The sequence below is a fragment of the Giraffa tippelskirchi genome, chromosome 12, assembly GCF_054371585.1.
Source record: "Giraffa tippelskirchi isolate mGirTip1 chromosome 12, T2T-mGirTip1v1.2.pri, whole genome shotgun sequence".
In the NCBI taxonomy this organism is placed as follows: domain Eukaryota; kingdom Metazoa; phylum Chordata; class Mammalia; order Artiodactyla; family Giraffidae; genus Giraffa; species Giraffa tippelskirchi.
This window is the reverse complement of record NC_137286.1, coordinates 32,832,545-32,845,725: the sequence shown is the minus strand read 5'-3', so window position 1 is coordinate 32,845,725 and position 13,181 is coordinate 32,832,545. Positions and strand designations below refer to the sequence as shown.

General features: G+C 43.4%; 1 protein-coding gene across 1 annotated transcript; it reads right to left on the bottom strand.

Annotated features, from left to right (window-relative positions):
• Positions 1–2,333: 2,333 nt before the first annotated feature.
• On the bottom strand, positions 2,334–4,839 carry LOC145528593 (cathepsin G-like). Its single transcript, XM_081547259.1, has 5 exons — positions 4,785–4,839; positions 3,925–4,072; positions 3,355–3,490; positions 2,942–3,196; positions 2,334–2,495 (listed from the first exon to the last, which is right to left on the bottom strand). Exons 1-5 carry the CDS (start codon positions 4,837–4,839, stop codon positions 2,334–2,336), a joined length of 756 nt encoding a protein of 251 aa, XP_081403385.1.
• Positions 4,840–13,181: the final 8,342 nt, after the last annotated feature.

Below are 13,181 nucleotides of genomic sequence, written 5' to 3'. Positions count from 1 at the left end.
AAACTCAGACAACCACGATCAAGGTTACCAGCCCTCACTTCTGTGATGCTGCTCGTTCTGATATATCACTAGTGTCTGGCTTCTCCTGACTCCGATGCTCTGCCCCAGGGCCCAGGCCCCAGGTTTCTGCGGACCGGAAGTCTGCCTGAGCTATCATGTCAGGAGTGAAGTTCCTGGTGGAGTTTCCGTCCTAGAGCTTGTCATGGTTTTGTGACTTTCCAGACAAGTCAGAAGGTCTTCCAAAGCACAGAGGTTGAAAGCATAGAAAGAGAGAGAGAGGAACAGTGTTCTTTTGCACTAATTTTTGGTGTGGAAAATGTTTTCTTGCCAAAGCTCTGCTGCTGAGGTTTATTTAATAAGGAAGTGTGCTGAGCTATGAGAAGTGGTGGAACTGGCTTCTGAAATGGTCATGAAAGGAATTGTCCTCTGGACATGGGCATGATGAGGTCTGTAGAAATCTTTCCAGCAGGGTGGCTGGAGGCAGTCAGCTGCCTTGGAGAGCTGACTGGCAGGGAGAGGCTTGGAGGAGAGATGGGTCTGTCCTGGGAGTTTCCTGGGCATTCCTGAACTGGATGGTGCTCTGGTTGTTGTTGTTTAGTTGCTCAGTCACGTCCAACTCTTTGCGACCCCATGGACTGCAGCACGCCAGGCTTCCCTGTCCTTCACCACCTCCTGAAGCTTGCTCAAACTCACGTCCATAGAGTCGGTGATGCCATCCAACCATCTCATCCTCTTTTGTTCCCTTCTGCCTTCTATCTTTCCCAGCATCAGGGTCTTTTCCAATGAATTAACTGTAGCATCAGATGGCCAAAGTATTGGAGCTTCAGCTCTGGGGCTCAAAGTAAATGTCACAGAGAGGAAGGGCTTCATGAGGGCTCTTCCACTGCTCTCTCCCCTCCCCCTGCCCCCCACCATCAAGTATTCTTTCCATCTGGCAATGCAGACATTAAATAATGAGACTGTTATCCCTGAGAACATATAAGTAAGAGATAATTCCTATGGGTAGGTGGTATCAAATTTAGAGGAAATGACTGAATGTTGTCAGAGATGTATTGTTAACATTTTGTGGAAAATGACATACACTGAACTTTAGGCGAATGACTTTTTGACAAGAAGTACCCATAAACATAATGGACAAATTTACCAAAGCATATCTGCGTAGAGCCAGTTGGATTTGATACGTGTGTATGGATCATTCCATTTCAGATTATGGAAACTGCACGAATTCAGGCGGGAAATGTAACACTGCAAGGGGTAGTTAACATGTTGTTGGATGCAAAACCTCCTAGCTGATTCTCTACAGTTACCTTAAGGTGTTAAAAGCATGGGTTCAAATTACATTACTTCATAAATCCTTTATTTCAATTATAATATTGATGTATTAGTCATGGGTTAATCTTCAGGGTAAAAGGCATTTTATTTTAGTCAATATATTATGTGGAGGTTTGTTTAATTTTAGAGTAACAAACCCAGAAGGAGATTCTCATCACAATGAAAATGAGAACAATGGTCTACAGCACAGTGAGGGCTGGTATGGGAAAAGGTTTAGAAGAAAGACTCTGTCTATCCATAGACACTTGGGTTGTTCCCATCTCTTGGCCATCGTGGAAAGCGCAACTTTGATATGGGTGTTTGTTAGATACTTTTAAGAGAGTAAATCTTCTTTTTTCTTTCTTCTAGTACTTGCATGGCTTGATTTTTAACGTTTAGATCTTTGATCCCATTTGAGTGTTATCTTGGATTATGATATGTATGGACCCAACTGTATCTTTTTTCCCCAGTGATTCTGTTTTGCTTCAATGACACCTATTAAAAATTTATTGTTTCCTAGTGGTTTGAGAATTGCTCACCATGCATTAAATTGGGCCTCGTTTAGAATTTCATTGTCCCTTTGGTTTGCCTGTCCAACTCATCCTTCTTACACCAATGGTACATGGTTTTGGGGTACACTTTAATAACTAGTGCAGAGTCTCTTTAATACTCTAGTGGGTAGAGAATAAAAAGCCTTACTCTGGGGAGAAGTAGGTCCCTCCATCCCTTCCCAGGCTGTGGGTAGAGGGGACATGGAGCAATGGATGCCTTGGAGGAGGAAAGAAGCTCCTGCTGACCCCAGGACGGTAGGAATACGGATTTACTTGTCCTAGGAAAGAGACCTCATCTTCCTGATGAAGCTCATCCTCAGTCCTGGAACACTTTGTTGTACACGAATCATGTTTAATGAACACATTAGAAATCAATTATTTCCACGCCAGACTAGAACATTTATTAAGGCTCTGGGAATTGCCCTGGAGCTGGGCTCTGCTCCAGAGAAGGAGAGTCAGTCTTGTGGGATGTCACTCTGGTGTCCGCTCTTTGAAGCGTCTCATTGTTCTCCTTATCCAGGGCAGGAAGCTGGAAATTCTGGTGAAGACTGCTGGAGGGGTCCCCGTCCTGTCTCCATAGGAGACAACGCCCTGGGCCACGTTGTTACACACGAGGGGGCCACCGGCGTCCCCCTACAGGCAGAGGAGGGAAGGGACACTCAGTTTTCCAGGACTCCCCACGCCTGTTGCCCTCTCCCAACCCTCAGAGAAGACAGGGGCTGAGGGGAGCTCCTTCCAGTGCTGGCTGTGTGTGAGATGGGAGGGTGGTGGGATGCAGAAGAAAAGCTTCTGAATTTTCCCATCACTGGGCTTCAGCCCTGACTGTGGTTACTTCTCCAGCCCAACCCAGGTCAAGGTATCTCACTGGCCCCAGGAAGACACTGCACATGAGGGTCCTGTGTGTCTGGTACTTCTATTCCCCCAGAGACCGGACGGATGGGAAAAGCTTCCCTCCCCACCCCATGTCACTTTGGTGTGGACCCCAGGCTGCAGCCACGGAGATGGACTCTGTCCCCACTGCCCAATCTGCCCAGGGCCCCCTGTCTTGGGCACTGTCAGCAGACCCTACATTATCTTACCAGGAAAGTGGACTTCCCCTCTCTTGGGTCCCCCACACAGATCTGCCTTCGGCCAGTGTAGAAATCGAAGCGACTATGACACTCTCCATCCCTCTGAATTGTCAGCTGCACCTCCTGGAGTGTGATTGCCCTCCTGTTCAGTTCGGTGAGGCCCCAGCCGGCCACGGTGCACTGGGTCCCAGGGCTCAACATTTCCTCTGTCTGAGGCAGAGCTACCAGCCTTACAGCTTCATTCTGTCTGACTCTGTACGCCAGCTGGCAGGAAGTGTGCAGGCACTCAGGGACTGTATGCTCACCCCATGCCCACCACCACCCTGAGAGTCAGCCCTGACTCCCTCTCCATGGTCCCAGGACACATGAAGCCCCCCAAGCTGGGAGAAAGCCGCCCAGTTGAAGAACCAGAGGGTCAGTACCTGCAGTAACATGATGTCATTCCGGTTGTTCCGCTGATTGTATCTGGGGTGGGGAATGGGTCTGAGAACAGGGATGCGCTGCTGCGTCCATTCAGAAGCGGTGACACTGTGGATCCCCAAGATGACGTTTATTTGGCTGCAAAGGAAAGGGAGCCTAAAGGTAGGTTTGAGCTGCAGGAACTGCGGTCCCCAATACAGGTCAAGTGACTGCCCAGGGTAGTGAGACCTCAGCCAAGGGAACTGAGAGACAGGAGGGCTCTGGGGCTGAACTCTATGCCTTAGGTCTCCCCGGCCTTGAGATGAGGGTGGTGGGAAATTCAGTGACCTTAAATTTTGCCTCCCCTACAAGAAATTGAAAAAGAGCTTGAATTCACAATTTGAGCCCCATGGTACACCTTCCATCTCCCCCTCTTATTCTTTCTGATCAGATCCTCCTTTCTAACCATTTACACAGGCCTTCTCCTGGTCTTTTTTCACCTGTTCATTGTTAGAAACGTGCCTTCAATGGCTCTTCTCATGAACTCTTCTGGATCTGCTTTGCTGGTGCCTAGAAGCTCTTTAATTTCTCACCTTCCCAAACAGCGAGCTGCTGTCATCACAAAGTCTTCTCGTACCAGGAACCCCCCACAAATGGTCAGACCCGCTGGTGTCAGGATCTGAATATATGCCATGTAGGGGTGGGAATGAGGCCTGGCCTCTCGGCCTCCGATGATCTGCCCTGGAAGGAAGCACTAGGATTATCTCTGCACTGGCAGGTGAGAGGACATCAGATTGGTGGCTCCAGAAAGACTGGAAGTTGGGGAGCAGGAGAGATGCTGCAGGGGCAGGGTGAGCTGGTGGTTGGTGAGAATGGGGTCTGCAGGGCACAGAATTGGGGGAGGCTCCAGGATCCTGCAGGAAGTGCTGCTGGCTCTCCATCCAGCCTCAGCGCCCTCCCACCTGCCCAGAAGGCAGGGCCAGCTGCAGCGTCCCTCACAGGAGGGTTTCTCTGCTGTGGGGATGGCAAACCTGGATCCCTCTGGAGTGGCCTGTCCCTGAAGTTTTGTGGCACTTTCTTTCTCAGGGAACTTTCCAGATCCCTGTGAGTCCAGCTCATGAATTTAAAGATCTAGAGATGAGCTGATGGGCATGCTATCGTTGTGTCTTGATCCCCTAGACTCTGACACAGGGGCTGCAAACTGAGTTCAGAGAGCACATTTATACAGCAAGTAGTACATGCCGGGGTGGTTCTGAGAGCTTTATGTACACTACATCACTTAACTCTCATAGTGACTCTCAAGGTACGCCTGATACAATTCCTGGCCTCAGAATCTGAAGCTGAGAAACTGTGCAAGCTGTCCAGTGATACAGGGCTAGCAAGTGCCTGGGCTGTCTGCCTCCAGAGTCTATAGGGTGGAGTTGGACCCCTGAGGGTGGGAATGGTCACTCACCTGCCCGAGCCCTGGGGGACAGGAGAAAGGCCACCAGCAGCAGGAGCGGCCGCATCTTCCCGAGAGGCTGCCCAGCAGTTGCTGCCCCTACTTCCTCCTGCCAGACTTTGAGCCCCTGGGAGAGGAAGGAAAGGTGAAGGCGGGCCGTGGGGCTCGAGAATTCACAGTCCCATTCTCCTGCTGCTGTGATAAGTTTCATCACCCAGAGCTGCCCAAGAGGCTTGCCCACCAACTGCCAGGGACCTGGGGGAAGACAGTAACAGAAACCATCAGTGCAACAGCCCGCACAGCTGCTGAGTCAGTGCCGGTCGTGGAAATGGGAACCCAGGTCACCAGGGACGGGGCCTGGGCACTGTGTCCCAGAACCCCAAACCCACCAAATTCAATAATGTCCTCACAAGCATCAAGGCTGGGACCTGTCTACTTCCTCCTTCTCCCTCAGGGGATGGAACCTGCATGTCTTCACCCCCTGGCCCTGAGCCCCACCCAGACCCTTGCTGCTCCCACGTCTTTCTAGAAGTTGTCAAGCCCACTGAGTAGCTCTGTCTCCTGGGTGGGTGGAGGGTGCTGCCAGAGAAAGAAAAGGGAAGAATGAGGCTCTGCCACTGACCACTTCTCTCCCAGGTCACTTGAGCCCCCAACGAGCTATCAGTGAATCATGACGCTGGGGACGACTTCTATTTTTCTGCTTCCTACTGAGGTGAACATTTTTGTGTCCCAGAAGATTCCCTGCCAGCAGAAAAATCCCAGTGACTTGATTTTGTTGACAGCCATCAGACCCTGTGGAAAAACATCTCAGATCCTATTCATCCGTGATAGACCCATCAACCTAAACCCATCTCTGTTCCATGGGAGCTAGCTCCTAAGAAGGAGGTACCTCACTACTGTGCTACCTGTAACGCATGAAGAAGTGGACGTTCATCATTGAGAGAAAGGCATGATGGAGTTCTGTAGAGTAACACAGGGGGTTGCTAGACACTCTTAAAAATACTTGGAAGACTCTGTGTTGGCACAGAAAGCCCTGCAATACAGTAAATTTTTGCAAAAATGCCAGAATTGAAAACCAATACAGTTCTCAACCTTTTATGGATTGTGATAAGCCCACTTGAAAAATCTTAGGAAAGTTAAAGATCCTCTCCACATATACAAATATACACAGCTTGGCGCTTATTCTCAAAGCTGCAAAGAACTTAATTCCTTCCCTATTACATTGTAAATGATTGCAACCTCATGAAATTTCCTTATGCATCTCAAAAAAATATAGGGAGAAAACAGGGAGACAAGCGAAAATAGTATAACTACTTAGTGCCTTTGGGTACTTTTAATTTATTGTTATGTAAGATTTTTAACTGTTTATTTTGTTTTTAAAATGCTACTCTAACTTAAACTAAGGGGAAAGCATAAAGAACAGAGAGTCCATGTGCAAGAAGGGAAGTAAAATATATGCTCCTGATGATCTGGGTAGAGAGATGTTTAGGGGATTTCATTAACAGTGCCTAGGATTTCATGTCAATCTTCCCACCAAAACCAACCCCAAACAAATTTGTCTAAAATGTATGGAAACCTTAAAAGCTTTGAAGAATTCCCAATGCAAGAGTTATTATTAGGTTAAAACAGAAGGAATAATGGGAATTGAGACAGGTAGCTCTATTTCTCTGAGAGAATTTGCTAAATCCACAGAAGTTGAGCTTCTGTTTGAAGAACACCTAAAATGATGTTGTAGGATCAAAGATCATGAGGTCTAGACTAGACAAACAGGTCTAGTCAAACCCTTCCCACAATAAGGTGTGGACTTAAAAGTCTACATGCTCAAATTAACAAAAAAGAGGTATTGAGTTAGTAATTGCAAATAATTTCTTGAAAGTTTGCAATAACCTGGACTTTTTAATGGACTCTCAAGCCTTGAATTTCTGTTATTGTACTTATGGAGTGTGTTCCAAAGTACCTGGCAGAATCTATGGCAAATCTAGAAGAAATTCACTTAATTTCAAAATTCGAATTACACCTAAAAAGTTATTTTTCAAGTATAGTGACAAGCATATAGCCAAATACAAACAGCTCAGCAAACACATAAGGATACAAGACATTATGACTAAGAAATGGTAAATAACATAAGAAGAAAAAACCCTTTAGTTTTTAAGATAATATTATCAGTATAATAAAATATAGATGTCTCCTTTTATAGCCATTAGCATTTCCCTCATATATTGAGGTACTCCTATGTTGGGTGGATATATATTTACAATTGTTATATTTTCTTCTTAGATTGATCTCTTGATCATTATGCAGTGTCCTTCTTTGTCTCTTGTAATAGTCTTTATTTTAAAGTTATTTTGTTTGATATGAGTATTGCTGCTCCAGCTTTCTTTTGATCTCCATTTGCATGGAACACCTTTTTCCATCCCCTCACTTTCAGTCTTTATGTGTGCCTATATCTGATGTGGGTCTTCCATAGACAACATATATATGGGCCTTATTTTTGTATCCATTCAGCAAGTCTATGTCTTTGTTGGAGCATTTTATAGTTAAGGTAATTATTGATATGTATGTTCTTATTGCCATCTTGTTAATTGTTTTGGATTTGTTTTGGTAGGTCTTTTTCCTTCCCTCCCTCTTTGGTTCTCTCTTCTTGTGATTTGATGGTTATGTTTAGTGTCATGTTTGAATTTGTGTGTGTGTGTGTCTACTGTAGGTTTGGTTCCCATGAGGTTTTGATATACAATATTGTTTTAAGTTGCTGATCTCTTAATTTCAAATGCATTTCCAATATCCTGCATTTGTGTACTCTCCTCTTTTCATTATTGCTGGTTTGGATATCACATTTGTGTGTGGATGTTTTCCTATCTTTGCTGTATGTTTGTCTTAACTGGTGAGCTTTCCCATTTGTACTTTTCTTGTTTCTAGTTGTGGCCTTTTATTCCACCTAGAGAAGTCCCTTTAGCATTTGTTGTAAAGATGGTTTGGTGGCATTGAATTCTCACAGCTTTTCCTAGTCTGTAAAACTTTTGATTTCTCCATCAAATCTGAATGAGAGCCTTGCTGAGTAGAGTATTCTTGGTTACAGGTTTTCCCTTTTCATCACTTTAAATATACTGTGCCTCTCCCTTCTGGCCTGAAGAGTTTCTACTGAAAAATCAGCTGATAGTGATATGGGGTTCCTTTGTGTGTTATTTGTTGCTTTTCCCTTGTTGCTTTTAATATTTTCTCTTTGTCTTTAATTGTTGTCAATTTGATTAATATGTGTCTCTCTGTGTTCCTCCTTTGGCTTATCCTGTATGGATACTACGCTATCCATTGTTGATTATGTAAGTGAATGTGAAACCGCAGAATGGGAGGGCCAACTATAAGTTTTACTTGGATATTCCACTGGGTGGAGGGCCAATGCCCTTAACCCCCGCACTGTTCAAAGATCCTCTGTAAATAGAGTCAAAATTTTTAAAAAATGGAGACAAAAAAAATGAGTTTAAAATGATTAATAATGGCAAAAATAATTTATAGTAAAATTTATTGAGTATAAATACAGATAAAACTTGATTATTTAAAATAAAGGAAAAAACTTTTAAAAGACAGAAGAATTTCTTTATAAACTTAACAAAGGGAAAAATCTTAAGATATAAAAAGTGCTAACCAATAATAATTACAAAGTAAAAATGGATAAATTGATCTACATAAAAATTTATTGGGTATATATGAATAAAGGTGGGCTCCCCTGATAGCTCAGCTAGTAAACAATCTACCTGCAATGCAGGAGACCCCAGTTTGATTCCTGGGTCAGGAAGATCCCCTGGAGAAGGGATAGGCTACCCACTTCAGTATTCTTGGGCTTCCCTGGTGGCTCAGATGGTAAAGAATCCACCTACAATGTGGAAGACCTCGGTTCAATCCCTGGGTTAGGAAGATCCCCTGAAGAAGGGCATGACAACCCACTCCAGTATTCTTGCCTGGAGAATCCCCATGGACAGAGGAGTCTGGCGGGCTACAGTCTATGGGGTCACAAAGAGTTGGGGATGACTGAGTGACTAAGCATAGCATAGTATGAATAAAAGTGAAATTCTGATTATCCAAAGTATTATTAAGGCAGTGAGAAGTAAAGCCACAGGGTGGAAAAAGATACTTGCATTAACTGAGAAAGGGTTTGTATGTGGGAGATGTGTGTGTGTGTGTGTGTGTGTGTGTGTGTATGTCATATCTATGTTATATGTCATTGGGAAGCCAATAATTTTGAAAATCTACATGAAATTGACAAATCCTTAAAAAATATAACTTAGTGAAACATACCCAAGAAGTTTTAATTTTCCTTTAAACATTAAATAAATTGATTCTGTTTTCAAAAACATTTTATCAAGGACAGCCCCATGCTCATAAAGCTTCACGGAACATCTCAACAAAATACTCAAAGAACACTACACAATATCTTCTTGAGAGGAGATGCTACCTATCTCCTTTATGAGACTAGCAAAGCCTCAATGCAAACCCAATAAAGACAATATGGGAAAGAAATATTACAGGCTAATATCACTTGAATATTGAGGTATGTCAAATAATTCAACAAGAAAAAGTAATACATCAGGACTAATTTGGGTTTATCCTAGGAGTGGGTGACTTTTTATTCAAACCCAATTGGTGTAAAACAACACATTGATTGATAAAAGGAGAAATGCCATATGATTATTCAACTGAAATAAAACAAATAAGCATTTGTTGATGTTCACTAACTAAAATTCTAGCAAAATATAAATAAAAAATAATGTTTTAACCTGATAAAATGTCTTCATAAAACCCCCCAGCAATCATTATACTAATGTTGAAACACACAGTGTTTTTGCTTGAGAGCAAAACAACATAGGACATGTGGATAGCCATAATCACCATTTCTCTTTAGTATCATACTAGAGATTTTACATAGTGCACATAAGCAGGAAATAGAAGTGAAAGGCATAAAGTCATGAAAAGCAGGCATAAAACTGAATGTTTGAGATGCTATTGTGTACGTAGAAAATCCCCAAGAACTTGCAGCTCAACTATTACAGTTAATAAGGCAGTTTGAAAAATTTGCTGGGCCATAAAACCAACTTAAACATTAATTATATTTTGATATATACTATAATACTGTTGGAAATTTTGAGGAAGTTAACATTTAGATCATGAAAATTATCAAATAGCTAAAGATAAATCTAAAGAAGATGTGCAAGACCTCTTTGGTGAAAATATGTATAAAATTATAAGTTCAGTTCAGTTGCTCAGTCGTGTCCAACTTTTTGTGACCCCATGAACCACAGCACGCCAGGCCTCCCTGTCCATCACCAGCTCCCAGAGTCCACCCAAACCCATGTCCATCGAGTCGATGATACCATCCAACCATCTCATCCTATGATGTCCCCTTCTTCTTCTGCCCTCAATCTTTCCCACCATCAGGATCTTTTCCAATGAGTCAGCTCTTTGCATGAGGTGGCCAAAGTATTAGAGTTTCAGCTTCAACATCAGTCCTTCCAATGAACACCCAGGACTGATCTCCTTTAGGATGGATTGATTGGATCTCCTTGCAGTCCAAGGGACTCTCAAGAGTCTTCTCCAGCACCACAGTTCAAAAGCATCGATTCTTCAGCGCTCTGCTTTCTTTATAGTCCAACTCTCACATCCATACACGACCACTGGAAAAACCATAGCCTTGACTAGATGGACCTTTGTTGGCAAAGTAATATCTCTGCTTTTTAATATGCTGTCTAGGCTGGTCATAACTTTCCTTCCAAGGAGTAAGCGTCTTTTAATTTCATGGCTACAATCACCATCTGCAGTGATTTTGGAGCCCAGAAAAATAAACTCAGCCACTGTTTCCCCATCTATTTCCCATGAAGTGATGGGACCAGATGCCATGATCTTAGTTTTCTGAATGGTGAGCTTTAAGCCAACTTTTTCACTCTCCTCTTTCACTTTCATCAAGAGGCCCTTTAGTTCTTCTTCTCTTTCTGCCATAAGGGTGGTATCATCTGCATATCTTGGGTTATTGATATTTCTCCCAGCAATCTTGATTCCAGTTTGTGCTTTATCCAGCCCAGTGTTTCTCATGATGTACTCTGCATATAAGTTAAATAAGCACGGTGACAATATACAGCCTTGACGTATTCCTTTTCCTATTTGGAACCAGTCTGTTGTTCCATGTCCAGTTCTAACTGTTGCTTCCTGACCCGCATACAGGTTTCTCAAGAGGCAGGTCAGATGGTCTGGTATTCCCATCTCTTTCAGAATTTTCCACAGTTTATTGTGATCCACACAGTCAAAGGCTTTGGCATAGTCAATAAAGCAGAAATAGATGTTTTTCTGGAACTCTCTTGCTTTTTCGATGATCCAGCGGATGTTGGCAATTTGATCTCTGGTTCCTCTGCCTTTTCTAAAACCAGCTTGAACATCTGGAAGTTCACGGTTCACATATTGCTGAAGCCTGGCTTGGAGAATCTTAAGCATTACTTTACTAGCATGTGCTGCTGCTGCTAAGTCACTTCAGTCGTGTCTGACTCTGTGCGACCCCATAGACGGCAGCCCACCAGGCTCCCTCACCCCTCGGATTCTCCAGGCAAAAATACTGGAGTGGGTTGCCATTTCCTTCTCCAGTGCATGAAAGGGAAAAGTGAAAGTAAAGTCGCTCAGTAGTGTCCGACTCTTAGCGACCCCATGGACTGTAGCCTACCAGGCTCCTCTGTCCATGGGATTTTCCAGGCATGAGTACTGGAGTGGGGTGCCATTGCCTTCTCCGACTAGCATGTGAGATGAGTGCAATTGTGCGGTAGTTTGAGCATTCTTTGGCATTGCCTTTCTTTGGAATTGGAATGAAAATTGACCTTTTCCAGTCCTGTGGCCACTGCTGAGTTTTCCATATTTGCTGGCCTATCGAGTGCAGCACTTTGACAGCGTCATCTTTGAGGATTTGAAATAGCTCAACTGGAATTCCATCACCTTCACTAGCTTTGTTCGTAGTGATGCTTCCTAAGGCCCACTTGACTTCACATTCCAGGATGTCTGGCTCTAGGTGAGTGATCACACCATCGTGATTATCTGGGTCATGAAGATCTTTTTTGTACAGTTCTTCTCTGTATTTTTGCTGCCTCTTCTTAATATCTTCTGCTTGTGTTAGGTCCATACCATTTCTGTCCTTTATCAAGCCCATCTTTGCATGAAATGTTCCCTTGGTATTTCTAATTTTCTTGAAGAGATCTCTAGTCTTTCCCATTCTGTTGTTTTCCTCTATTACTTTGCATTGATCGCTGAAGAAGGCTTTCCTATCTCTCCTTGCTATTCTTTGGAACTCTGCATTCAGATGGGTATATCTTTCCTTTTCTCCTTTGCTTTTTGCTTCCCATCTTTTCACAGCTATTTGTAAGGCCTCCTCAGTCAGCCATTTTGCTTTTTTGCATTTCTTTTTCTTGGGGATGGTCTTGATTCCTGTCTTCTGTACAATGTCACAAACTTCCATCCATAGTTCATCAGGCACTCTGTCTATCAGATCTAGTCCCTTAAATCTATTTCTCACTTCCACTGTGGAGTCATAAGGGATTTAGGTCATACATGAATGGTCTAGTGGTTTTCTCCACTTTCTTCAAAGTCTGAATTTGGCAATAAGGAGTTCATGATCCAAGCCACAGTCAGCTCCCGGTCTTGTTTTTGCTGACTGTATAGAGCTTCTCCATCTTTGGCTGCAAAGAATATAATCAATCTGATTTTGGTGTCGACCATCTGGTGATGTCCATGTGTAGAGTCTTCTCTTGTGTTGTTGGAAGAGGGTGTTTGCTATGACCAGTGCGTTCTCTTGGCAGAACTCTATTAGCCTTTGCCCTGGTTCATTCTGTACTCCAAGGCCAAATTTGCCTGTTACTCCAGCTGTTTCTTGTCTTCCTACTTTTGCATTCCAGTCCCGTATAATGAAAAGGATACCTTTTTTGGGTGTTAGTTCTAGAAGGTCTTGTAGGTCTTCATAGAACTGTTCAACTTCAGCTTATTTGGCATTACTGGTTGGGGCATAGACTTGGATTACCGTGATATTGAATGGTTTGCCTTTGAAAAGAACAGAGATCATTCTGTCGTTTTTGAGATTGCATCCAAGTACTGCAGTTCGGACCCTTTTGTTGACTATGATGGCTACTCCATTTCTTCTAAGGGATTCCTGCCCATGGTAGTAGATATAATGGTCATCTGAGTTAAATTCACCCATTCCAGTCCATCTTAGTTCACTGATTCCTAGAATGTCAATGTTCACTCTTCTCATCTCCTGTTTGACCACTTTCAATTTGCCTTGATTCATGGACCTAACATTCCAGTTTCCTATGCAATATTGCTCTTTACAGCATCGAATCTTGCTTCTATCACCTGTCCCATTCACAACTGGGTGTTGTTTTTGCTTTGGCT